The sequence below is a fragment of the Ochotona princeps genome, chromosome 31, assembly GCF_030435755.1.
Source record: "Ochotona princeps isolate mOchPri1 chromosome 31, mOchPri1.hap1, whole genome shotgun sequence".
In the NCBI taxonomy this organism is placed as follows: domain Eukaryota; kingdom Metazoa; phylum Chordata; class Mammalia; order Lagomorpha; family Ochotonidae; genus Ochotona; species Ochotona princeps.
This window is the reverse complement of record NC_080862.1, coordinates 4677524-4702590: the sequence shown is the minus strand read 5'-3', so window position 1 is coordinate 4702590 and position 25067 is coordinate 4677524. Positions and strand designations below refer to the sequence as shown.

At 48.6% G+C, this 25067-nt stretch overlaps 1 protein-coding gene across 1 annotated transcript in view; it reads left to right on the top strand.

Moving 5' to 3' along the window:
* Positions 1–1579: 1579 nt before the first annotated feature.
* LOC101517012 (guanine nucleotide-binding protein G(q) subunit alpha) overlaps positions 1580–25067 on the top strand; it is a 220883-nt gene continuing 197395 nt past the window's right edge. Inside the window, exon 1 of the mRNA XM_004591786.2 lies at positions 1580–1715. Within this exon, the coding sequence (XP_004591843.1) occupies positions 1580–1715 (136 nt within the window). The remainder of the gene's footprint in view (positions 1716–25067) is intronic.

Here is a 25067-nt window from a genome sequence, read left to right as displayed (position 1 = left end):
ATGAGAATTTGTATAACAGAAACAAGAAGGACAGAAAATCAAAATAAAAATCATCTCAGCAGCAGGAAAAGTTGGAGCCTATCAGAAGGCTCCCGGAAACTCGGGCGGCTTTCATTTCTCTGCTCAGAGCTTAAGATTTCTACCCCAGGTGAAATCCATCGAGTTGGAGGTAGATTGCTGGCTCCCGACCCCTCGGGGAGGCCGTGACAATTCCTTCCCGGCCGCAACCCACACGGAAAGGAGCCTATTTTCTAAGACTCAACTGGCGGGGGGGTGGGGATCAGAGGAGACGAGAGGCAGTTTCCAACCAAATGGCGTTTTAGGAATAAAACTCGGGAGAGACAAGAGGCCACCGCACAGCGGCCTTGCGGAGCCTGGCCACGAGCCCCAAGCGGGGAGGCCGAGCAGGGGTTCCCGGCCCCGGTCCCTGCACGAGCTCGGGGGTCCCACACCCGTGGCTTCCAGCCGGGGCCGACGCAGGGAGCCGGGGCTGGTGGGCTGGGGAGGGAGGCGGAGGCCGCCATATTCCCGCTTCACCACGCCCGGGCTGGCCGGTGGCCGCGCGCACAGGTTGGCGGGGCCCTGAACCGCGATCGCGGCCGCCAGCTCAGCCCGATTGGGGACGTCTGCAGCCCGCCGAGTCCGGAGGGCGCAGGCCAGCCTGGAGCTCGCGGAGAGGCAGAGAGGCCGGCCCAGGCGGGGAGCCGCACGGGGGAGGCGAGAGCCGCACCGGGAGGCGCGTCGCGCGGCCGCGAGCCCAGGGAAAGCCTTCCAGGAGGGGCCGGCCGGCCCCGCCTCCCGCTCCTCCTCCTCCTCCTCCCTCCCTCCCGGATCTGTGCTCCAGTTCAGAGAAAGAAGAAAATGTGTGTGTGTGGCGAGGGGGAGGGCGAGCACTGAGCAGCCGCTGCGCGCCTGGCAATCGGGGCCAGGGGTGGGCGTTGGGCGGAGGAGGCGGAGGAGCGCGCGGCGGCCGGGCCAGGCGAGCGGGGTTGGCGTGCTAGCCGGGCGGTGGGCGCGGGCAGGGCCGCGGGCGCCCGGGGAGCCGTGTCAGGCGGCGGCGAGGAGGAGCGACGGGCGCGCCGGGTGCGGGGAGCCATCGGCAGCCGCCTGCCTGAAAGGGGACGTCCTCCCCCCACCACCGGTGGATGTGCTATCGCCGCCGGGCGCAAAACGTAGGGGAGCCTCGGCGGCGGCGGCGGCGCGGGGGGCGAGGCGGGCTGCCCGTTCCCTGGCCAGGAGGCGCGGGCGTCTGAGCGAGGCCGGGCGCGGCGGCGGCCTTCCCTTGCGCGCCCCCCGCGCCAGCGCCCGCGGCCGCCTCCCGCGCCCGCCTCGCTCCTCCGGGCGGCGCAGGACGCCCGCTGCCTACTAGATTTCCCCGACTCCGGGCCACCTGGTGACCCCGGCCCCGGCCCGTCGCCCCCGCGGCGCCTCCCGGAGCTCATCCCGGACGCGCGTGCCGGCGGTGGGGGCTCCGCGGCCACCGCTGCCTCGGGGGGAAGCGAGGGCGGGAGGGCGTGTGTGTGTGCGCGCGTGTGAGCAGGGGGTGCCGGCGGGGCTGCAGCGGAGTCACTTTGGAAGAATGACTCTGGAGTCCATCATGGCGTGCTGCCTGAGCGAGGAGGCCAAGGAAGCGCGGCGGATCAACGACGAGATCGAGCGGCAGCTCCGCAGGGACAAGCGGGACGCCCGCCGGGAGCTCAAGCTGCTGCTGCTGGGTGAGTAGGGCCGGGGCCGGCCGCGCGGGCCCTGCCCCCCTCCGGCCTCTGTGCCCCCCAGCCCCCTGGGGCAGCCGCCCCTAGTCTCCCGGAGCCCGCGGGCGCGCCCCCGGCCGCCACCCGACCAGCACGGGGCCGCGCGCGCGCGCGCACACACACTTGCCCGCGCCCGTGCGCGCGGTGGAGGGGTCGGGGCTGGCGGGCTGGGTGCCTGGGCATGCACCGTTTCGTGCCCCTGGGGGGCTGTGCCTTCTCTGCGGTGCATCTGCTAAATGGCAGGTCACTTGTGGCCAGAGGCGCGGGGCTGGGAAGGTGGGCAGAGGGCTTGAACTTGCAGCGCTGTGGCCGCCGCGCCCCCAGGGGTGGTGGAGGTGGGGGCTGGTGCGTGTGTCCCGGAGGGTGTCCAACGGACTCGGGGTGCAGGGTTGTGTGTGGATGTGTGGCGGGGCGGCGGCGAGGGGGGAGGCCAGTGTAAATCCATTATGGTTGCGTTCTGGGGTCCGGGGAAAATGGGGGACCCCACGGTAGGCAAGACTAGTGACTGGGATCTCTAGGGGTGAAAATGAGAAGCCCAGTGGTTGGCCTCCCCTGGAAGGGGCTGGGGTGGGGTGGGGGCGGGGAGGGCGGACGAGCCCAGTGTGTCACACAAGTGCCACCAGGCCACCCAAGGGAGGGACCCCAGGAGAGTTTGCCGGGGCCAGTGGCTGGAGGCAGGCGTGTTTCTCGGCTGCACCATTCCTTCCGGATTGAGGCCGGGGAGAGAAGGCGGCGTTGCTTGTGCGGTTGTCGGCAAGGCCGGCTATCTTTTGTTTAATGAGGCATCCCAGGTTTAGGCCTGAATTCACACTGGTTACTAACGAAAACCAGCGTAGCCCTCCAGTTACAGTCGCTGGGAAATACATAAGAGACCTTTTGTTTGACGGCGTTTTCAATATCTTGGGAATCTGGGTTACAAAGGAAAACGGGAAATGTGCAGCAGAAAACAATTTCCTTCTGATCCCGAAATAAACAAACCGACATTTCTGCTTTCCACACGAAGTTAGCAAGAAAATGCCATTTCTCAAATAGGAATTCTATCGCTGATTATCTCTGAGAGAATGTTTGGTATCGGGTCATCAAGGTCCTCAGACGAGCCAGGGGGACAGAACTGGGAGCTTCTGTGGTTGCAAGAGGAAAGGGCCGCGCGGCCAGTCGCAGGCCTGAAGGGCGTCTGCGCTTGTGTTGTAGATGTTTGCGTGTGCATAACAAGTGCCCGTCGCTGCGAGGAGAGGGTATGGCATTGTGGCTTGGGGCTGGAGCAGCCTATGTTTCCTTATCTTGAGCATTCCATCTGCCAGCCCAGGAACCGGTTGTCTTTGGGGCCAACTGCTCCTAGACTGGATCGCTTACAAGCAGGAACAAAATAAAAATGGTCTCACCCACGCAGTAGCGAAGGGTTAATTTCACATGCCCTGCGGTGTGTCTTCATCTGGAGGCCTGTTTAGATGGATGTGCACATGTTTTAAAGGAACAGAAGGCAGCGTGCTGGGTGCAAGAGGTGGGCTTACAGGGGATGAAGCCAGCAGGGGAGGGGAGAAAGAACTGCAATTGCAAAGTGGAGATCTCTTGGGGAAAAAAACCAAAAAACCCACGTTGGTTTTATTCTCATTTTGTGCCACGTCTAATGGTTGAACATGTCCACCGTGATGTTTTCAGACTTGTCAGGATTGAGATGTAAATGGAGAGTGCCGGGGAAGGTGTTTGAGTACACCATCAAAGGGAGAAAATCCGTGGTTGGGAGAGACGTGTTTGAGGAGCAGGGTGTTCTTTTTCTGTGCCGCCCTGTTTACAGCCTGTATCTTTGGCTGTGGATGGGGCGAGGACGGTGTCTGCCATCAGCCCTGCTTGCCTGTAAGGTGGCGCCTCTGGGTTTCCCAGCACTTAGCCTGGGGGCTCGGCCGAAGGCCCAGGATGGAAGGCTGCTTGGAGGGACGTTTACAGGCTGTGTGCTTAGAGAATACACTGTGCCTTTAGAGCAGTGAACCTGCAGAGCATTTTCTGTGCTCCCCCTCCCCCGTGGGGGCGGGGCACGACTGCAAGGTGCACCCATGTGACAGCGTCCAAGGTGGTCAAGTGGGGCCTCCTCTTGCAGTAGAGGAAGCATTTGGGTGAGGTTTCGTTCAGCCCACCTCATCCCCGAAGTTATGGGCTGTTACAAGCGGTGGAAAAATAGCAAATTAATTTAGCATCTCCATTTGTGAAGGCCGCTGAGAAACTGCCTGTCTCGGAGCAGGGTCCTTACACATCCTTAGGAATCACTACTTGCTGTTGTAGGCAGGTTGCATTTATGAGTTTCCTACGGCAAGACTCACAGTGCTTATTGTGATCAAGACCTGTGCTAAGTGTAGCTTTGTGCCTGTGTGTGCGGTGTGTGGTTGAGTCCAGGAGGGAAGTTAGGGCGGACTTGAGCCGGGAAGGATCCTGGGAAGGCTCCTGTCCAAGGACGGCTCTGGGGTGCTGCTGCGTGCTGAATGTTCCTGATCCTTCCTTCCTTTAAACCCAGCCTAGCCGGGGGAGGTTACAAAATGTGTTCTCACTGAGGATGTTTAAAGATCTGGTATGTGTAACTACTCAGAGGGAAAATCGCTTCCATACTGAAATGCTATAGAAAGTCATTTTCAAAGTCCATTTCGGTGTAAGGCATGTCAGGATTGGGTAGATCCTTGCATTTGGTTCACACGGCCTTTTAAAATATATATTTATAACTGGGAGAGATGAAAGGAGAAACCGTATGTTTCACTGACTAGGAGGAAGTGTGACATTCTAACCTGGGCTGTTTGATTCATATCCAGCCGTTCTGCCAGTGTCTCCCCAATCTGTGCCTTAGTGCTTGCCTGTTTTGATTTTGTTCCTTAAAAAAAAAGTGAACCTTAAAAATCTCTGAGGCCTGAGATCTGATTTTCTTCAAACTATTCAGCCTGAATTTACTTTTAATGTTTATTTTTTTTGGCACCTAAGGACAACTTGATGTGTTACATAGATGTGCAAGGACGTGCTTTTGTTTAAACTTCATTGATGTTTTTACGTATTTTCTAGGCGAAAAGCATATTTAATTGACTAATATTCAGGAATTCACTAAGCTTTTCTTTCAGTAGCACGCAGGGCACGTACACCGTTTAGTATTAATTTGTCTTCAAGTCTGTAATGAGTTGTTCTCGACTCTTGCCTTGGGTTATAGATGTTCATTGTGAAATTGTTTTCAGTTCCTAGAAGATCATTTTTTTCCTATTAACCTGCTGTTATTTTGTGGGTGTTTGAAGTTTTTTCAGATTACTTGATGTAATCATCAAATAAGGCGATTGCGCAAATGTCTTTGGATTGGTTGGAAACAGTCAAAGTTTAGGCCCACCTTAAAGGATGTGATCTGGGTCTTCTGACCTGACTTTCATGCCTGCTTGTAGGTTTTCTTCTGTTCTATAGCAGCTGGTTGTAGGTGTGGAGGTTGTCTGTTCTTTCAGATTGGAGCGAGCTGCTCCAATCGCCTTGACAGGCATTCCAAGAATGAATGATTTTATTTATGACCCCACTGCTAGAAATGGTGATCGAACAGTAACAAATAAATTATGAGAGAGAAGGAGAGAGAGAGAGAGAGGGAGAGATAATAGTTTTATCAGCAGCACATAAAATCATGATCTTTGGAAAATTGTGTGTGGCTGTTGGAGCCAATTGATTAGTGATGCGTTTCAGGAGAGGAGGTGTTAATAGGAGCTGCTGCATCACATACTTAAAGCCACGGTGTTTTACAGTTCTGTGCTCCGTGGGAAGTTTAAAGGAAGAAAACCTAATTCTCATGTTTATTATGTAGGGGATAGCTTAACCCGATCGTCCTTTTGCCATAGATTTTTCATCCATGATACACTTAGTGGAATGAATTTTTAATATTCTCCTGCCTGCAGTTGATGACTAAATAGGTTTTTGTGATTTATTTACACACAGGAAAATCACAATGGGTAAATACAAAATGTTGGCAATCGCAGATGGAGCTTTTTTTTTTTTTTTCTTTTTTAACTAGGGGTTAATGTTTGTACCTAACATTGAGCAGTTGAGATAGACAAGGGACCTGGAGGCCTGAAATGTTCTGGCCAATCGAGACCCCGTGCAGAGTTCACTGATGCCCACCTGGTTAAAAGCACCATTCACTCTGCTGGTCAGTGCAGAGAGTTCCCCCGGGGAAGGTATGCAGTGTGTGTGCGGGAGACTGGAACGAGCCAGAGGGTAGTGGTTGTCTGAGAGCATTTTCCTAGCAGCTGTAACGGCATCATCTCGGGAAGATGGAGCCGTGGTTGCTAAGGCGTTGGTTTTATTTTTCGTGACTCTGTGCCTCCAAGTGGCGAATTGTTTTTAAATGTCAGGATTTATTTGAATGCATTCCTTCTTTCCTTTCTTTTTGCCCCCCTCCTCTTTGGAGCAAAGTCATTACAGTTTACAGATGAAGAATGAAATAGGAACATCCCTCAGAAAAGCCTGGCTGCAGCCCAGCGTGTGTAGCCTTCCGAGGGAGAGCTCGCGCTGAGCTCTGCGGCTGCCTGGCCCGGCTGCCACGTGACGGCCAGTCCTGCCCTGCCGCGATTGCTTCCACCCCTACTTTACAGTTAACTCCGTGTGTGTCTGCTCAGATGTTTGTAGTGAGTTTGGAAAGGAGAACCGGGAGGGTATCTTAAAAGTCATTTTGTGTTTTGACAAATAGATTCGATGGCCACCTTTCTATTGAAAGAAAAAAGTTTCGCTTTTTAAAGAGGTGGCTGCGGTTCAGTTTTTCAGAAGTGCCGAGTAAGTATAGTGGGTGTTACAGATGCAACCTGAAGGGCCTGAGACAGCTCTGGGAGTGATGGGCCTGCGTGTGACGCTCAACTCAGCTGACAAGGGTAGAAGCTTTGCTTTATGTTACAGGCCAATGTTTCCAGTATTCCTAGGACTTTTTCCCTCTAGGGACACTGATTAGTGGAAATGTTGATTGAGTGACTTAGGGGACAAGCAGAGATCTTGGAGGGAATGCCTTGGAAGAGAGAGGAGCCATTTTAAGAATGGCTTAGGGTAGGTTTCTCCCACTTCCTGGAGGCTCAGTGCTTTGGATTCAAGGAAATAGAGGTATTGAGGGTAGAACATTTCCTGGTTGAAATGGGGTGATGTAATTCGGGGAGACTTTCATGATCGCTTTTAAGTGATGTTAAGATCTCTGCAGAATTAATCGGAGGAAAGTGTGAAGTAGCAGTTGAAGGTGAAATGTGTGGTTGTTAATTAAATCCATGGCAGTAACTGCCTATAGTCCACAGTGAACATGGATTCTCTTGTTCTGCAAGTGGAGTGACGTGGGGGAAAGAGCTATTCTCGGACTCAAACGCTGTGGTGTGCAAACAACTGTTACTAATGAAATGATCCAACGAAGTAGTAAGTCCTAGGTGATTTGGGATCCGGGCTTTCCAAACTAAGTACCCTAGTGCCCCAGACCCCCAAGTGAGCTTGCCGTGGAGTGCCAGGGTTAATCTGTAGACCCAGGCATTCTTTCTCAAATCAGCATGGAATATTTTGTTAGAAGCCTTCATGGTTACCTTTTATTGTATTTCTACATGTTTATTTATTTATGTGAAAGGCAGAATAACAACGTGAGATCTTCTGTCCACTGGTTCGCTTCCTAGATGCTCCAGCAGCCATGGTTGGGCCAGGCTGAAGCCAGGAGCCTGGGACGCAATTCTGGCCTCCCTTTGTGTGGAAGTACTCGAGCCCTCGGGTGCTGTGTGCTAGAGTGTGTGTTAACACTACCGGATCGGAAATGCCAAGGCTCACACCAGGCACTCTGGTCTAGGAGGTGTATGTCCTGTGTGTCAGCTTAACCTACTGTGCCACCATTGAATTTTATAGAACAAAATTAGTATTATTTCCAAGTAAAATTATGAAGATAGTCAAGACACATCTGTCAGTTATTGAAATTATTGAAAAGCAAACATTTCTTCAAAGAAAAAACTTCTTAAAAAAAAGATTTAGTTACTTTTATTAGGGAGTAAGATTTTACTGAGAGAAGGAGAAACAAAGAGAAAGATATTCTGTCCACTGGTTCATTCCCCGCGTAGCCACAACAGCTGGAGCTGAGCTGATCTGAAGCCAGGAGCCAGGAACCTCTTCCGGGTCTCCCATGCAGGTGCAGGGTTCCAAGGCTTTGGGCAGTCCTCTACTGCTTTCCCAGGCCACAAGCAGGGAGCTGGATGGGAAGTGTAACTGCTGGGATATGAACCAGTGTCAATATGGTATCCTAATGCATGCAAGGTGAGGAGTACGCTGCCACACTGGGCCCCTCCAAAAAAATTTTTTTTAAACTAAATGTACCTTACTAAGGAGCAGGCATACAGTATGCTGGCCAAATGAGCAGGTATTGAGCACCTACCGTGTGCGGAATAGTGTCCAGCGTGAGACACGACTTACTTGCCAACAGGAAGCACGATGACCATTTGTCCCTGTTGTTTTGTAGTGGACGCCATTGTCCTGACCTAGCCCTCTCACTTTGCTTTTTACTGGCTTGCACTTTTCTGTTGCCTTGTCTTTAAGAAGAACCAAAATCATGAAGCCTGAAGGCTGTTGTTGGCACTTCCTGGGGTTTCCAGAATGGGGGGGAAATGATGAAGTTGAGAACTTGAACTCCTAAATTAATATGCATTGTTTTCTTGGAGTGTATATCTTTTCTTTGTTTTCCTTTATGGATGACAAATTATTTGTGATCGGTCCCTTGCCCTGTGTTTGTAAATAAATAGGATGCTCCAGGATGGCAGAGATAGCGGTGCCTGCTTTCTGTCTTCACATGGCATGATGGCCAGCTCGGTTCACGGTGGTTCTCTCTGTTGTCAGGGGTATGCCGGAAGGGGTGCTGGGGCAGCTTGAATTCACAGAGGAAAGCAGAGTCGTTGGAGGAAGTGAACTTGAACTTCTTGTTTTCTTCTCGGGTATCGTCCCTACGTTCTCCATTTCCCATTCCTCCTCGCCGTTCTGTGGGCCGCCCTGAAAGGCAGGGTTGTGGAGATGGAATGGGCTTTGACTCCTTTGCTTGCTGGCCATTCAGTCCCCAGTGAATCAGTGAGCGGGCAGCTCCAGTGTGAAGCTGTCTCCTACACAGGTCCTAAAGGGTTAATCCTGGGTCCTGAGCCAGCTGACCGCTTCAGAAACACGCTGCCTGCTCCACCTGTTAATGCGAAAGGATGGTGGGACTTTTTTGTTTTAACTCCTTTGCTGGATGAGGATACTGATGTAGTTCTGGAAGATGATGGTCTTGGGTGCTTTTTCCTTTGGAGAACTGAAACTGTGACTCCATTGCCTCATCACTTTGACTTGTTAAATCACTGTTGCTTGGTAAGATATCAAACTAGAAGGCTTTGGTTTTTAACGTACTCTCTCTCTCTTTTTTTAACTGCTCTTGTCTTTCCTTCTGCTGTAGACAGCAGGTTGATTGGTGGCCTTTCTGCCGCCACACTTGAATATTTCGTGGTGCCTGCAGCTGTCCGGCTGTCTACGTGTTGCTAACCGGAGAGGCGACAGTGGTCTCGCCGCCCAGGTGGCCTTCTTCCAGCTGTTAGCTGCGGGTCTCCCGAGCCAGCTGGCCCTTGCATCCCATCAGTCCGTGTATCCTCACCCTTCCCTTCAACAATAGTTGAGAGGTTTTCCTTAGACTTCTCCATTCAGATTTCGAGAACTTTCAAGCTTGGTGCTTCTGTGAGACGTTGTGTGGCTGTGAGCTGGTGAGAGGGGAAGTCGGAGCTTACCTCATTGGAAGAAGGGGATTTGTGAATGTGGGTTTAGGAGATGATTAACTTCTTCTTTTTTTTTTTTTTTTTTTGCCGTAGTCACTCTGGTCTGCAAAGCAAAATATGTTCTTGTTCCCGAACAAAATGTAAAATTCTCTTTCCTTTTCCAGCGGGCAGGGACTTGAGATTGGTCTGTGATTACCAGCGGAGAGGCAGTGAGCCAGGGCTGGGTGCCGCCTCGTGCCTGCTGGCTTTCGGTGTGGGGTCCCGTGTGCTGCGAGGGAGGAAGGTGCAGTGGGCAGATGTGGAAGGACGTCACGCATTCCTCATCTCTGTTGTTGAAGAGCCTGGAGACCATCTCTTCCGTGCGTGGGGCACAGAGAGAGCCAAGGAGGGCTGCACGAGCCTCTGCTTTGGCGGCACGTAGGCAGCCTGCGTGGGTTTAGGGAGCATGGGGTGGGGTGGCCCGGTGTGTTTGTCAGGCTTAGATGCCGTGGTGCCATTTCGCCCCAGGCCCTGGTTCTGAGTCCTCTGAACAGCAGACCTTCACTATGGGGTCAGTTCTTTCTGCGGACCGCCAGTGCAGTTTGTGTCCTAGAGAGATGGCCCATTTCCTGTGACTTGTTCTAATAATACAGATGACTTGAATTCTCCCTGATAGTTTGCCCTGAAAAGAATGCCAGCATCCTTGAGCGCTTAACTCTCTTGCTTCTCTAGAGTTCTGGTGGTATATGTTTCTGAGAATTGATAAATCACACAGTAATTGAAAAAAAAAATCAGGAGACACATTGGTTTTGTGAACGCTTCTCTGCCTGGACAGTGTGGGGACTGCATGTGCCTTTTCGAACATGGTCAAGTATTTCTGCCCTACCTGCCTTGCTGTCTCTCCCCCGACCCCCGTCCCACCTCTCCCTGAACGAACCTTTGGGCATTTTATATGTTTCCTTCTTTGGTAGAAATCTAGATTCAGCACATCAGATCTTAGATGAATTCCAGGGGCCCACTGGTATGTGGAAAAGTTTCCCTGCTTGCCCTCTGCACCTTTGGCTTCTTGGCTGCTTTCTGCCCCATCTCACCACTCTCTGGACAAGGCCGTGGGCTTCCTTCCCCCTCTGGGGGAGTCATGGACCCTAGGAGGCATTGCTGGGGGGTCTGCTCAGCCCTCTGCTGTCACCCCCTGCGGGCAGCCCCACCATTCCTGGGGTGTTCCCCTTCTGGGGGGTCATGTACCTTAGGAGGCATTGCTGGGGGTGTCTGCTCAGCCCTCTGCTGTCACCCCCTGCAGGCAGGCCCGCCAGTCCTGGGGTGAGCTAAGTGCTGTGAGGAGGGCCTGCGAATGAGCCTCAGCAGGTTTGCCTGAGCTGCCCTTCCTGTGCCTGGCCTGCCGCTGATAGCTGCTCTGTCTTCACAGGGAGTGCTATCAGAAGCCTCCTGTCGCATCAGCAGGGCTTGCTGGCTTCCTGCAGGAAGGGCGATAGCCTGGGATGTGCGGGGGTGGAGCCTGTGGCACAGTGTTTAGTTGTACTGTGCTCAGGCCTGAGTCTGCCCAGAGCCCATGGGCAGTGTCCTGTGGCTCCCTCCTCCTGCTTTTTCTCTTCAATGTGTTTGGGGCCTTGCTTTGCGTTTGCCTCCAAGCCTAGCTCTGTCATTTTCCGTGACAACTGCCTGGCTGTGGGAGCCTGGGCACCTGGTTGGCCCCCTTCCCTCAGTGGAGCACACAGCTAGTGAGGGGCCACTTGTTGTATGTGGAGCCAACAACCTCTCCTGATCCCTCCCTTGCCATGTCTTTTTAATTCATTAATCTTCTCCCATAAAGTTTTAATTGTTCCCCACTGCGTGGTTCTCCTAGGGAGAGACCTCCTAGGTAAGTTGGGAGCGTCCCTCTCATTTGCCTCTCACACTCGTCTCACCTCTGGCTCACCTTCACTCCACCTTATCCTCAATCTACAAAACCTCCTGACTACTAAGGTAAGCCTCCTGTTACCATTACCCTCTTCCCTGGTAGACCTTGTGGTTTGGGACACCCAAAATCCCTCCAACGCATCCCATCACTCATCAGTTCAAATTCAGCTCAAAGACCCCACTCACTTCCCTGTCCAGGCTCAATAACCCCTTCACTGAAAAACCTTAAGGATCTCAAGCCATTTATCTCTGATCTTCTACAAAAGGGCCTCCTATGCCCCACTGATTTCCCCTCTAACACTCCCATCTTGGCAGTAAAAAAAGCCCAATAGAACTTATAGACTTGTGCAAGACCTTCAAATCATTAACTTGGTTGTTCTGCCCTTACATCCTCTTTCCTAACCCGTACACTCTATTGTCTACCATCCCTTCAAACATTATCCATTTCTCGGTCCTAGACCTCATAGATGCCTTCTTCAGTATACATCTAGACACCCGGACTCTCACTTCTCCACCCAACTAACCTGGACTGTCCTCCCACAGGGTTTCTGGGACTCCCCTCACCTCTGTCCAAGCCCTTGCCAGGGATTTGTCTTCCCGCACCTTCCCTTTCTCTAAACCCATCCAGTATGTGGATGACCTCCTCCTTTGCAGACCATCACTATGACATAGCAAAAATGATACTGCCCTTCTGTTAAACTGCCTAACCCACTGATGCCACAGAGTTTCACCCTCTGAAGTTCAGGTGTCCACGCCACAGGTCACCTACCTGGGACTCCTTCTTACTGCCACCCAAAAACCCATTACCCTAGACAGAAAGCACCTAATTTCATCTCTTCCTCTCACCTACCACTGAAGAACCAAATTCTCTCCCTCCTGGGAGTGATGGGCTTCCTCCACTCCTAGATTCTCAATTATTCTCTGCTGGCTCACCTCTTGTGTGATGTGACACGTGGCTCTCTCCTCAAACCCCTCCTAATTCCCTTTGAGTCTCCATTTAAAAACCCCAACAAGCTGTTCTGCAGACTCCAGCACTCCATCTACCCAACCTCACCAGGCACTTCCTACTATATGGTATTGAGAAGTCGGGCTTTTCTTTAGGAAGCTTGGGACACCAACTTGGACCCTCCTTCACTCCAGTCGCTTACCTGTCAAAGAAACTAGATCCTGCTGTCCTGGAGTGCGCTCCCTATCTCTGTAACCTAGCAGCAGCAGCAGCCCTCATCCAGGAATCCAAAAAATTTATCGTTGACTCCCTAACAGCTATCTAATCCCTTCATCATCTTTCTGAACTACTTAAGTGCCTGTAAGGGTCTCAACCCTCTCCCCATCATGCATTCTGACACTCCAGGTCTCATTGGTGGAGGACCCCATATTAACCTTTCAGAGCTGTCATCTTAACCCTTCATCCCTACTCCCCCTCCCCACTCAGGCCAGTGCCCCAGATCCCAACCATTCATGCGTAGAAACCCTAGAAAGAATTAGTGGCCCAGCCTTCCTATATCTATGATGAAGCTCTCCTGCTGGTGACCCAAAGCTGGTTCACCGCCGGAAACTCCCTTATTCAGGAAGGCCTATGAAAGGTGGCTATGCCATTACCCCACTGACCCCGTAGTTGAGGCCATCTCCCTTTCCTGTAAATACCACAAACCAGCAAGCTGAACTAATGGCCTTAAGCAGAGCCTTCTGCCTAGCCCAGGGACAAACCTTTAGTGTCTACACTGACTCCAGATATGCCTTCCACATTCTACTCTCCCACTCAGCCATCTGGAAAGAGAGTTGTTTTTTTTTTTTTTTTTATAACACAAGGACCTCAATTGCCAACACCTCCTTTATCTGACTTTAATCAGGCCTCCTGCCTCCCTTAAGCCATTGGTGTCATTCATTGTAGAGCCCACCAGACGGACTCTTCCCTAAGTCTCAAAGGGAAATAACCTGGCTGATTCAGTGGCCTGGGAGGTAAACCTAGAAATGACCACTGTCCCAGTTCCATGGATGCCTTCCCCGTTCTCACCTACTTCTGTCTGGCTCTTTCTGTGCTGCTTCCTCCAGTCTTGACACATCAACAACAAACCCCAATACTCCAACTGCCCACCAAACTCTCATACCTACACAGCAATCTTCCATTTCCCTAGCTCTGCTCTGATTTGCTATATCCAGACCTTCCCTGCAACTTTTGGCTGAAGACCTTTCCTCCCCTAAGACCCTCTTAGTAACATGCCCCACTTGCCAAAAAACTAACCCCACCTCCAATCTTTATCCTCCTGTCTTCCCCACACACCAACCCAGGGGACACATTGCTGCCACTGAGTGGCAGGTGGAGTTCACCCACATGCCAACAGTCAAAAGGTTTAAATACCTTTTGATACCTGCTTAGTTTGGGTAGAAGCTTTGCCCACCACCAACAAAATGGCAGAGATGGTGGCAACTCCCCTGCTAAAGGAAATCATTACTTGCTTTGGTCTGCCCTCCTCCATTCAGTCTGACAATGGACCTGAGTTCACCTCCCAAGTGACCCAGTTTATCTGCGGTGCTTGAAACATCCTGTGGCACTTTCACATTCTATACTACCCCAAATCCTCTGGAAAGATTGAGCGGACCAATAGAACTCTCAGAACTCTCCTTACCAAACTTACCCTGGAACTCCATCTAGACTGGGTAGCCCTACTGCCCCCTGTCCTTCTGTGGCTGAGAGCTCTCCCTGAAAAACCACTTCCTGCATCGCCTTTTGAGCTTATGTATGGCTGATCCCTCCATATCCCCCTTTTAAATTACCTACGACATCTTCACTGGTTATATGCAGTCCAACTTCCTTCACCCCAACCCCTCTGCTCCTCTCTACAACCTGGAGGCCCACCCTCGATGCCCCCTTCACCTCTTGTGCCCAAATGGCAAGGCCCTGTTAGAGTCACACTGACCACTCCTGTGGCCGCCAAAGTTGAAGGTCTACCCAATTGGACCGGCAATTCCTGCCTAAAGTTTTTTACTCCACTTCCAGATACATTCGTGTTTGCCCGATGACCACAGAAACACCCCCGGAGGCCAAAGCTCTTCATCAAGCTTTGTTATTTCCTAACAAAGTCCTTTTCCCATGACCTCCCAGGGAAGATTTAGGATGCAGTGTTTGTGTCCATTTCTTCTTCTATCACTGTGCCCGCCCCCTTTTTTTCTTTGACTTTTGTTGAAGCCGGACAAATAGGTCATGATAGAAGCATCTGTGCAGTGGCTATGCAGAGTTTTCATACTTTCGTTAGCTTGCTTGAAACTATGTGTGGTGCTGAGACCTCTGCCCTCAGTAGACCAGCATTAGAGAGACTTGAAGCAAGTGATTTCCTGAGTCCTTCCTTGGCTTTCTGGGGCCTGGGGACAGTAGGCTGACAGAGCACTGTGCCCAGCAGGTGGTTATTCTCCCTGGACTCCTCCTTTCTTCCCGGTCCATGTTCTTCTTCTCTTGATCTCGTCAGCATTAGATTTCTGTATCTGGGATCTCACTTGGACAGGAGAAAAGGAGGCGGCTCCCAGGGCAGGTAGAGGAATGGGGTGTCCTCAGGCAGAGCCTCAGGCAGGGCCCAGAATGTGAGTGCTAGGAAGAGTGGTGTGGTTGGGCCTGCACCAGTCCAGGAGCTATGCTTGAGCCCTGGGCCGCCATCCGTCAGGAAGAGCCAAGCTAGTGCACCGCCCAAGCACGTGGCTTCATGCACACAGACACATCCACTGGGCTCTTCCTGTCCCTGACGGTGGGTCACGTAGAAGCATAGACTAAAGGCAGGGGTAGTCTGTGAGATACCCTGTCTCTGTGGGTTACAGCCCTAACAGCTCTTGTGGTGCAGTATGCTGAGAAGCAATTCCATGTTAAAAGGCAGCTTTGTAACCTGGTCCTCCTCCATGTTTTATCTGTGTAACTGTCTATTTTTTTTTTAACCATTTACGGTCCAGGTGCTGGAAGTGCATCCTTCCTCTTTTAGAAAGTCTGCTAATCTGATGTTAGGTGACCAGCCTCTGCCTCGAGACATCCTTGTCCAGGACATTGCCTTTCCCCTGGCTTGCTTCTGCAGTGGAGTGCCTTCCAGGTGGCTGAGGCCACGGGGAGATGAGCAGCGTGTGAGGTATGCTTGCCAGGGTCTTCCTCCTTAGGCAGAGGCGAGTAATGTGGAAAGAATTGCAGTGTTTAGTCAAGAAAAAGCGCTTCTCAACTGGATGCGTTTTCCTGGGTTCTCCTCATGTTTTGGACCATCACAACACAACAGAGGCGGTAGACTTTTTTCTAAGATTTTTTTTTTTTTAACTTGAAAGACTGAGCCTTGGGTGGGGACATTCCCTTCTGCTGGTCACTCCCCACATGCTGTGACAGCTGGGGCCTGGGCCAGCTGAGCTGGGGGACTGGCTGCAACCGTTAACTGCTGCCCCTCAAGGTATGCTTCGACAGAACACTGGAATCAGCAGGGCCAGGACTCAAACCCAGACACTCCAATATGGAACACAGGCATTCCACGCAGTTGTTCTTTTTTAAAGGATGTATTCATTTTTATTCAAAAGTCAGATGTACAGAGAGTAGAAGAGACAAAAAGATCTTCCGTCTGCTGGTTCACTCACCAAGTGGCCGCAATGGCTGGAGCTAACTAAGCTTATCTGAAGCCAGGAGCCAGGAGCTTCTTCTGGGTCTCCCATGCAGGGGCAGGGTCCCAAGGCTTTGTGCTGTCCTGGACTGCTTTCCCAGACCACAAGCGGGGAGCTGGATGGGAAGCAGGGCTGCCAGGATTAGAACCAGTGCCCATATGGGATCCTGGTGGTTGCAAGGTGAGGATTTAGCCACTAGGCTATGCGCTGGGCCCTCCCAGCAGTTTCTTACCTGCTAAGCTGAACACCTGCCTCCTCTAAGATTTCTTTTAAAGGTCTGTAAAGCCTGTTTCTAATTATGACCAACATGTAGGATACTGGCTACGTTTGTCCATGATCGCATTGACTTAAAAAGGATTCCTTGATTGAAAATGCAGGCCAACATATTTTGAATAATTTGGGATAATTTGAGAGAGTAACTGGGGATCACAGGAAACAACAGATACTTGAAGTCAGCATTTGCTCTGGTTGGCAGTCATTTCCAAATGGTCCAAGAATTAATGAGTTGCCATGCAGTGGCTCCTTGCCTGGCCAGGTTTGGGTCTGACATGGAGCCTGCCGCTGGGAGGTTCTTGCTGCAGTCAACGCAGTAACGAATGGTGTGTCCCCCGAATATGCTGGTAAAAGTCGGGATGCTAAGGACGCCAGAATCTCTGAAGGTTTGGAGCAAATGCTGCTACTGTCCTACTAATGGGTTCCAGTATGTTCTGATAATGTGCCTTTCCTTATCTGTGCAGTGCCTGGTGAGCTTACATTTTTAGTAGAGGATGTCATAGGGCCTCATCAGAATCTTTCTGGAGAAATTGCAACTGTAAATATGTTTTCATGGAAGTCACTAGCTCTGTCCTCGGAGGGCACAGTGCCGAGGATTTCTCTGCCACACCAGGCTTAGCATGAGAAGAGAGAATCTCCTGTAGAGTTTTTCTAAATCCTGACTGTGAAAGGCTACATAATTTTTAAGCTGTTGTGTGTCTAGTTCTGAGTTACGGGGGTTATATATATATTTTTTCTATGAAGTCCTTATATATCTCAAAGCAGTGCGTTGCAGTTTGTGTTCATTTGAGTCTTATTCTCTGTTTTGAAATGAAATGAAATGAAAAGATCACTTGAGATCGATTCTGTGGTGGTATGATTGTTTTTACAATAGCAAGAAAAAAGTCTTATGATGAGCAAATTACTGTATTTAATCGAGTCCAAGTTTGAATCAAGAAGAAATGTGTATTTTCTTCCACTTCAGAATTCTTTTGCATTCCTAAGAAATTTGTTGTTTCATGTTAGCCTTTGAAAGAATTACATCTCAGTCTGTTTATTTACATTATTTTGCTTGTCCTGCAGTGATTGTGAAATTCTACAAACACTGCAGTAGTTGTTTTTTGCACAAAGTTTAATTTAAAAAATTTTCAAATGTATCCATATCCAAAATAGACTATGTTTTTTTTTTTTTGGTATATTCTGCACTACTCTGCTTTACTTTGTTTTTTATGTTAATGTAATTGTGGCCGATGTAGAATTATGGTGTAAGTCTCTGGCTGTTGAGGCTTCATATTAATGTTTAGAACATCTATGAAACATCTTGTTGAATTGTAAGAATTAATTTGGTTTTCCAGTTTGTTTATTTATTTATTTATTTTTGTTGTGAAGTCTTCTCCCAGTGTGGTTCCATTTAAAAAAATTGTTGTCATGAAGTTCTTGATGTGAAAAAATTTGCTTATTCCAGAGACAGTGAAGTCTTATCCATTGTTTCACTGCTTAAAAGCTTGCAAAAGCTGGTGGTGGACTAAAGCAGGAGTTGGGAGTCAGGAACTCAATTTAGATCTTCCATGTGAATGGTAAGGACTCAACCAGTTCAGCCATTTCCTTCTGTTTCTCAAGGTCTGCATTAGTAGGAAGCTGGAGCCAGGAGCCAGAAGCACTGAGCCAAGGGGCCAGGGGCCAGGAGCCAGTGCAGAGCCAGGAGCCAGGAACCAGCAGCCAGGAGCACTGAGCCAAAGGGGCCAGGAACCAGGAGCCAGGAGCACTGAGCCAAGGGGCCAGGAGCCAGGGTAGAGCCAGGGTAGAGCCAGGAGTTAGGAGCTAGGAGCCAGGAGTTAGGAGCCAAAGCAGAGCCAGGAGCCAGGAGCCAGGAGCCAGGAGCCAGAGTCAGGATCCAGAGCAGAGCCAGGAGCCAGGAGCCAGGAGCACTGAGCCAAGGGGCCAGGAGCCAGGGCAGAGCCAGGAGCCAGGAGCCAGGAGCCAGAATCAGGAGATTTGCTCTAGTTGGCAGTCATTTCCAAATGGTCCAAGAATTAATGAGTTGCCATGTAGTTGCCAGGAGCACTGAGCCAAGGGGTCAAGGGCCAGGAGCCAGGATATAGCCAGGAACCAGGAGCCAGGCACCAGGAGCCAGGGTAGAGCCAGGAGCCAGGAATCCAACGCCAGTATTCTGGTGGGAGTGTCTTAAGTGCTGGGTTAGAAGCACACCCCCAGAGATACCTCATTTAAGACACAGGACATGCTTTTATTAAAATAGATTCAGAGAAAATTTATTCCTAGGTCAAAGGATATGAAAAATTATATGTCTGTTAGTTATACCCATTCAAAACATATTCTGAAGTGATAGTGTCCAATTTACAAATTCATGAGCAATATTATGAGAGAATCAGTAAGTTAGTAGGCAAAAAATTCATACTTTTAAAATGTGCACTTCGATTACTAGTGAGAGTGATCGTTTTCCCATGTTTGTTTTTAGTTCATTTTCTTATTTTCTGAGATGTCTCTTCATTTCCTTTTCCTGTTTATGAGCTCCAGACATACAAATGAAAGTCACTTTTTGTCATGTTTATCAAAAATAATCTAACCTCAGTCTGTTGTTTTCCTTTGTTTTCTATTAAAACAGACATTTTAAATTATTATCAAGACAAGTCTATTGAACTTTTGCTATTCTATTATAGAATAAAGATCTTAATCTTTTTTTTAAAGATTTATTTATTTTTATTACAAAATCAGATATACAGAGAGGAGGAGAGACAGAGAGGAAGATCTTTTGTACGATGATTCACTCCCCAAGTGGCGCAATGGTCAGCGCTGTGCTGACTGGGAGCCAGGAGCCAGGAACTTCCTCCAGGTCTCCCATAAGGGTGCAGGGTCCCAAAGCATTGGCTCTTCCTCGACTGCTTTCCCAGGCCACAAGCAGGGAGCGGGATGGGAAGTGGAGCTGCTGGGATTGGAACCAGCTCCCATATGGGATCCTGGTGCGTTCAAGGCGAGGGCTTTAGCCGCTAGGCCACGCGCCGGGCCCAAGATCTTAATCTTCTTAAGATATTCTTTAGAGCCAGATTTGTTACCATGGTTCTAGGCAAAAAAATAAAACAAAACTGTTGTTTGTTGCACATTGCTGTTGTGTAGTTCTTTTGTCATGAGAATAAAATGCAGAGCCCGGTGTGGTAGCCTAGCAGTTAGAGTCCTCACTTTGCATGCACTAGGATCCCATTTGGGCACTGGTTCTAATCACAGCAGCCTCACGTCCCATCCAGCTCCCTGCTTGTGGCCTGGGGAAGCAGTCAAGGACAGCCCAAAGCCTTGGTACCCTGTTACCTGCATGGGAGACTAGGAAGAAGCACCTGGCTCCTGGCTTCGGATTGGCTCAGCTTCAGCCATTGTGCCCACTTGGGAAGTGAACTAGCAGATGGAAGATCTTTCTCTCTGTCTCTCATTCTGTCTGTATGTTTGCCTTTCCAATAAAAATAAAATAAATCTTAAAAAAAAATGAAGTGCATGTGTGGCAAGTTTAGACCATTACAAATAATAAGCTACGTTCTAGGTAGTTGAACTTTTCTGGTCAGTAATACCTAGCGTCTTGTCATAGTCATGGAAGGGCGCTGGGCCATGTTTGTGGCTTTTTATTGGTGCCCAGCATTTGGAATCACAGCTGTGGGATTTGCTTAGCTTTCACCTGCTTGTGAAAATTGGTTAATAGTTTCTCCATTTGAATTAAAAGTATCTTAGGATACATTTTTTTCATGCGTTGCTATGTTGTTTCTTATATTTTAACAGCTTATTATAAAATTATGAAAAATATGCAATATTTTTGAGTCAGGGCAGAGTAAGACCACTTAAAATTTGCGAGTTTGGATTTTTTTCAACGTTTGGTATTTACTCCTAGTCATTTTCATAGGATGTGTCTGTATTGATTTTACTTTTTTGAATTTTTTTTGTCACCTTCTATATAATCATTTCTTTTTGTCCCATGCATACGTAAGATATGCATGTGTATACGTATAATAAAAGCATAAATGTTACTTGTGGCTGACATCCTTGTTTATAGTATGTGTGAAAGTACTGAGACATTATATTGCTGTTTCCCGTCACTCTGGTGTTTATGACAATTTCTCCTGTTTCTAGAAATTTGCTTTATATTATTAAGTATTCTGTTTTGAGGCATATTAAAAAATGCCCATGAGAACTAAACTTTCATGATTGTCCCCTTTTCTTTTCATGTCAGGTGATGAGCTTAAATCCAACCTTGTTGGATGTGAATATTCTTTTATTTCCACTTGGCATCTCTCTCCTATTTATTTTCAAGTATTTTTTTTTTTTAAGATTTTTATTTGTTTTTATTGGAAAGTCAGATATACAGAGAGACAGATAGGAAGATCTTCCATCAGGTGATTCACTCCCCAAGTGGCCACAATGGCTGGAGCTGAGCCAGGAGTCAGGAGCTTCTTCCAGGTCTCCCAGGCAGGTGCAGGGTCCCAAGGCTATGGGCTGTCTTTGAGTGCAGGGAGCTGGATGGGAAGCAGGGCCGTTGGGATTAGAACCAGTGCCCAAATGGGATCTTGGGTCTACAAGGCAAGGACTTTAGACACTAGGCTACTGTTCTGGGCCCTCAACTATACTTGATCTCACCGGTGTTGCCGCTCAGTTTGTTTTTTTCTTGTTTTTAACATCAGCCTGAGGCTCTTTCGTTAAGTTAGTTGGTGTGTTTATTCTGCTTAGACGTGTTGCTGTGTATTAGATATTTAGATGTGTTAGGGATTTTTTTTTAACCTCTGAATTTCATCTTCTGATTCTTTTGTTGTTGTTGTTGTTTTGTCTTGTTTTGAAATATCTTCCCCAACCTGGCATTTCCTCTAGTTTCCTCCCTTGTTCTGTCTGGAGTTTGGTTTCTGTTGAATTTGTTGCATGTTCTACATTTGAAAAGTGTATACTCTGCTGTAAATTTTATTCTGGTCAGTTTATAGACCTTTCAGCAGTAGTTTTCAGGTTTTTTTTTTTTTTTTTTTTTTTATTTGCTTATTAGACTTGAACCAACGCCTGTATGAGACGCCAGTGTCCTAGCTGGCTGCTTAACAGTCTGTGCCACACCACTCCTGCCTCAAGTTGTATTTCTTAGTTTGTCAACTGCAGAGACCAATCCATTTTTATTCTTTCCCACTGTACACAGTGAAGATATTTGTTGGCCTTTACTAAGTGTTGGCAAACTTTTTATGTGTAGTCCGATGGGGTGGAGGGCGTGGCCTTGTATCTTAGAGTTGAAGATACCAAGATACCTGCCTCCCACGTGGTTTTACCTGTGTCTGATTCCCAGCCGCAGTGCGTTCCTCCAGGTTGCTGCTAGCGCAAAGCTGGGAGGCAGCGATGTTGGCTCAGGTAATTGGGTCCCCGCAACCTTCGTGGGAGACCTGGGTTGTGTTTCGGGTTTGCTTGTTGACCGCAGCTGGGGAGTGAACAGTTGAGTGGATGTCTTCTTTCTTTGTCCATCTCGGTGCCTTTGAAAAACAATGATAATAGCAACAATCAAATGGCAAGTGTTTTTGGCTTTTAGACCATATGGTTTTGTTGCAGCTACTCAACTCTGCCCTAGGCACCTTGCCATTGCAAGTGTACAGCCATGCCCAAATAAACTGTGATTTGCAAAAACAGGCCTCAGGCCAGTTTTGGCACTCTGTAATCTACCGATCCTTGATCTATATTGATACCATTCTCTTGTTATTTTATTAGCGTGTTCTAATTTTTTTTCTGCTATTGTAGATGAATTGGCAGCACCATACTTAAAGAACACTTCTGTATTAGTGGTTGAAAATAACAATCACGGGTTTGGCAGTGTGGCCTAGTGGCTAAGGTCCTCGCCTTGATCCCATATGGCCGCTGGTTCTAATCCCGGCAGCTCCACTTCCTCTCTATCTCTCCTCCTCTCAGTATATCTAACTTTGTAATTAAAAATAAAAAAATAAAAAAAATAAATCTTTAAAAAAAAAAAAGAAAATAACAATCACATTTTAATTCATATACATATGTGTTTTATGTTACTTAGCTGTCTTCTCAGACAATACTGAATGTATCAAATGGTGAATCTTTTAAGAATTTAAAGTTGCCAGTGGCTAAGGTCATTTTCTGAACTCTTCATGATTTATTGATGGTTATTGAAATGCTAAACATAAACTAAATTTCTGTTAGTTTGCGTATCAAAAGGATGCTTCTGTCAGGTGGCATGGAAGACGGATGTGGGTGTTCAAGATCATTTCCATGTTCGTAATTCTAATCCATATCTCCTCTCTTCTGCTCTTTCCCTGATTATACCAACCTACTCTATTTTTTAAAATTTTAAAGCAGATTTATATTTATTTGGAAGATAGAATTAAAGAGAGAAGAAGAAACACAGAGAGAGATCTTCTCTGTGCTATTCGCTCGCCAAATGGCTGCAGTGGCTGGAGCTGGGCCATCGCGAAGCCAGGAGCTTCATCTGGGTCTCCCGCCTGCGTGCAAGGACTTGAGCCATGCTCTGCTGCTTTCCCACACCATCAGCAGGGAGCTGGATCAGGAGTGGAGCAGCCGGGACCCAAAGCCGTGCCTATGTAGGATGCTTGGACCACAGAGGGAGAACTAGAAAGGGGCAGGGGAGGGATTTGTGAGGGGGTGGAGAGAGGGAGAGAAGGAGAAATCTTTCATCTACTGGTTCACTTCCCAAAAGCTGGAAGGAGCCAGGGTGGCTGGGCCGGGATGAAACCAGAAGCCAGGAACCCCATGCCGGTCTCACGTGGATTGATGGGAGCCCAGGCAGCTGGGTGTTTGACACTGCTTTCCCATAGTTATCAGGAAGCTGGATTGGAAGTGAGACAGCTGGGGTTTAAAGTGACATTCCAGTACAAGGTGCAGATGTCCCAAGCGATGGCTTCCCTTGCTGCACCACAACAGCAGCCTCTGAGGATTTTTATCATGTTTACTTGCTGATTTTGTATGTTTGTTTCTATAACATGGAGCCTTAACTTGATCAGTTGCGCATCATTGCTTTATATTCTTTATTGTTTAGCCTTGGGAAAATTATTCTTTCATCTCAAGGATTTTCCCCTGTTATGACATTTAAAAATTTTCTGTCTTACAGAAATTAGTTTTCATTTTTAGGCAGACCAATCAGCTTGATTGGATTGTAGTTGTTTCCCTGCCAAAGCTGTTGACTGTTCTGTGTGTGGCTGTTTTCTTACCTGCAGCTGCTTTGGCCGTGTTAGGTATCCAAGTGTCAAGTGCTGGTAAATAATGAATGAATGAAGTACCTGCTACATCTTTTTGATGCTTTGAATTCATGCTAAATTAACAATATCACTTTCTTTGCGCCTCATTTCCGTTCTCAATTCTGACAGTTTTCATCTTCTATTTTTTTTAATATGCCAACGGCCCACATATTCTTACAGTGTCTTCATATATGCTACAAAGCAATTATCATATGTTTTCTTTCTTTTTCCTGGACTGAATATCCCAGAGCGTTCTCTTTGTTTGCCTTTTGCATGTTCTGTGCCTTGTCTTCATTGCTTAGGAAGATTCCACTGTTTGCTGGCTTTTCTGTTTGTCCAAAAATAGTGTGAGTAGAATCCCACTGGCTTCCTTTCCTGTTCATCTTGAGTCTGTTTCTCTTTCCCTTAGCACTTGAGCTGGTGGGTTGGAACATAATGGTTTATGCTCTAAGAGGCACAGAGAGTGTGTGAATCCTGCATCCCTCCTCCTTCTCCTGGGCCTGGATCTGGCCAAAAACCAGGGTTTGGGACTCAGTCCATGTTTTCCATGTGTGTGGCAGGGACCTAAGCCACTTACCCAGGGCATGCCTGAGCAGAAACTGAGCGTAGATTTAGGAGTTAAACCCAAAGACTAGGACACAGGAGGTGGGTATCGCAACACAGTGCCTGGTGATTAGGCCGAACACCTGACACTGTATCTGCTGTAACTATTCCAAGCAGAGCACTAGAGGAAATGTACAGCAGTGCTGCTTCAGTCTATGAACTTTGCTTATTTTTCATTTTCCTGCATCTTACAATTAATTCCACTTATTCCCCTCTTTTGAGTGAGCCAACCATGTGTGTCAGAAATTGTTCAGGGGGATGCTTCACTGTTTGGACATATTTTTTGTTTCTTTTGAAGATTTTTGAAAGGCGTATACTGCACACACACACACACCCCAACAGAATTACTCCCTGAATTCCTCCAACAGCTAAGGTTTGGAAAGCCAAAGCCAATAGCCTGGAATTCCGTTTGGGATTCCTGCATGGATGGCAGAATGCTTGAGCCATCATTTGCTGCGTGCATTAGCAGGAAGCTGGATGGGAAGTGGAGCCGGGACTTGAACCTCAGTCTGCGATAAGGGATGCAGCCAACGCAAGCAGCGTCCCAACTCCTTGGCTCAATGCCTGTCCCTAGTTGGTGGGAAAAAAAAATTTTCTGTTTAACTTTGGGAGTTCTCTGCTTTCCTAGTCCACTAGGTGAGCTTACTTTCAGACCTCAACCCTTCTGATGATTGAAGTCAGGCCCAAGGAACACATTGGGATGGTTTGGCTGTGTGGCATCTTTTGCCTCCCCTTTGTGGCTAGAATGTGAGGAGCGTGAGTTCCAGTGAGATGTTACAGTGCTTGAGGGTACTGGGTGGTCTCCTCGTACCTCTGGCATTTGGTTCCCTCAGTACTGCAGTGTTTACAGCTGTGTGCAGATGCCCAGCACGTTCTATCGGTCATTTATGTCATTGCTGTGTGTTAGCCACCTTGCTGTCTCGAAGTCACATCAAGTTTTTCTGTTACTTTGTTTCTCTTTTGTTTATTTTGAGGGG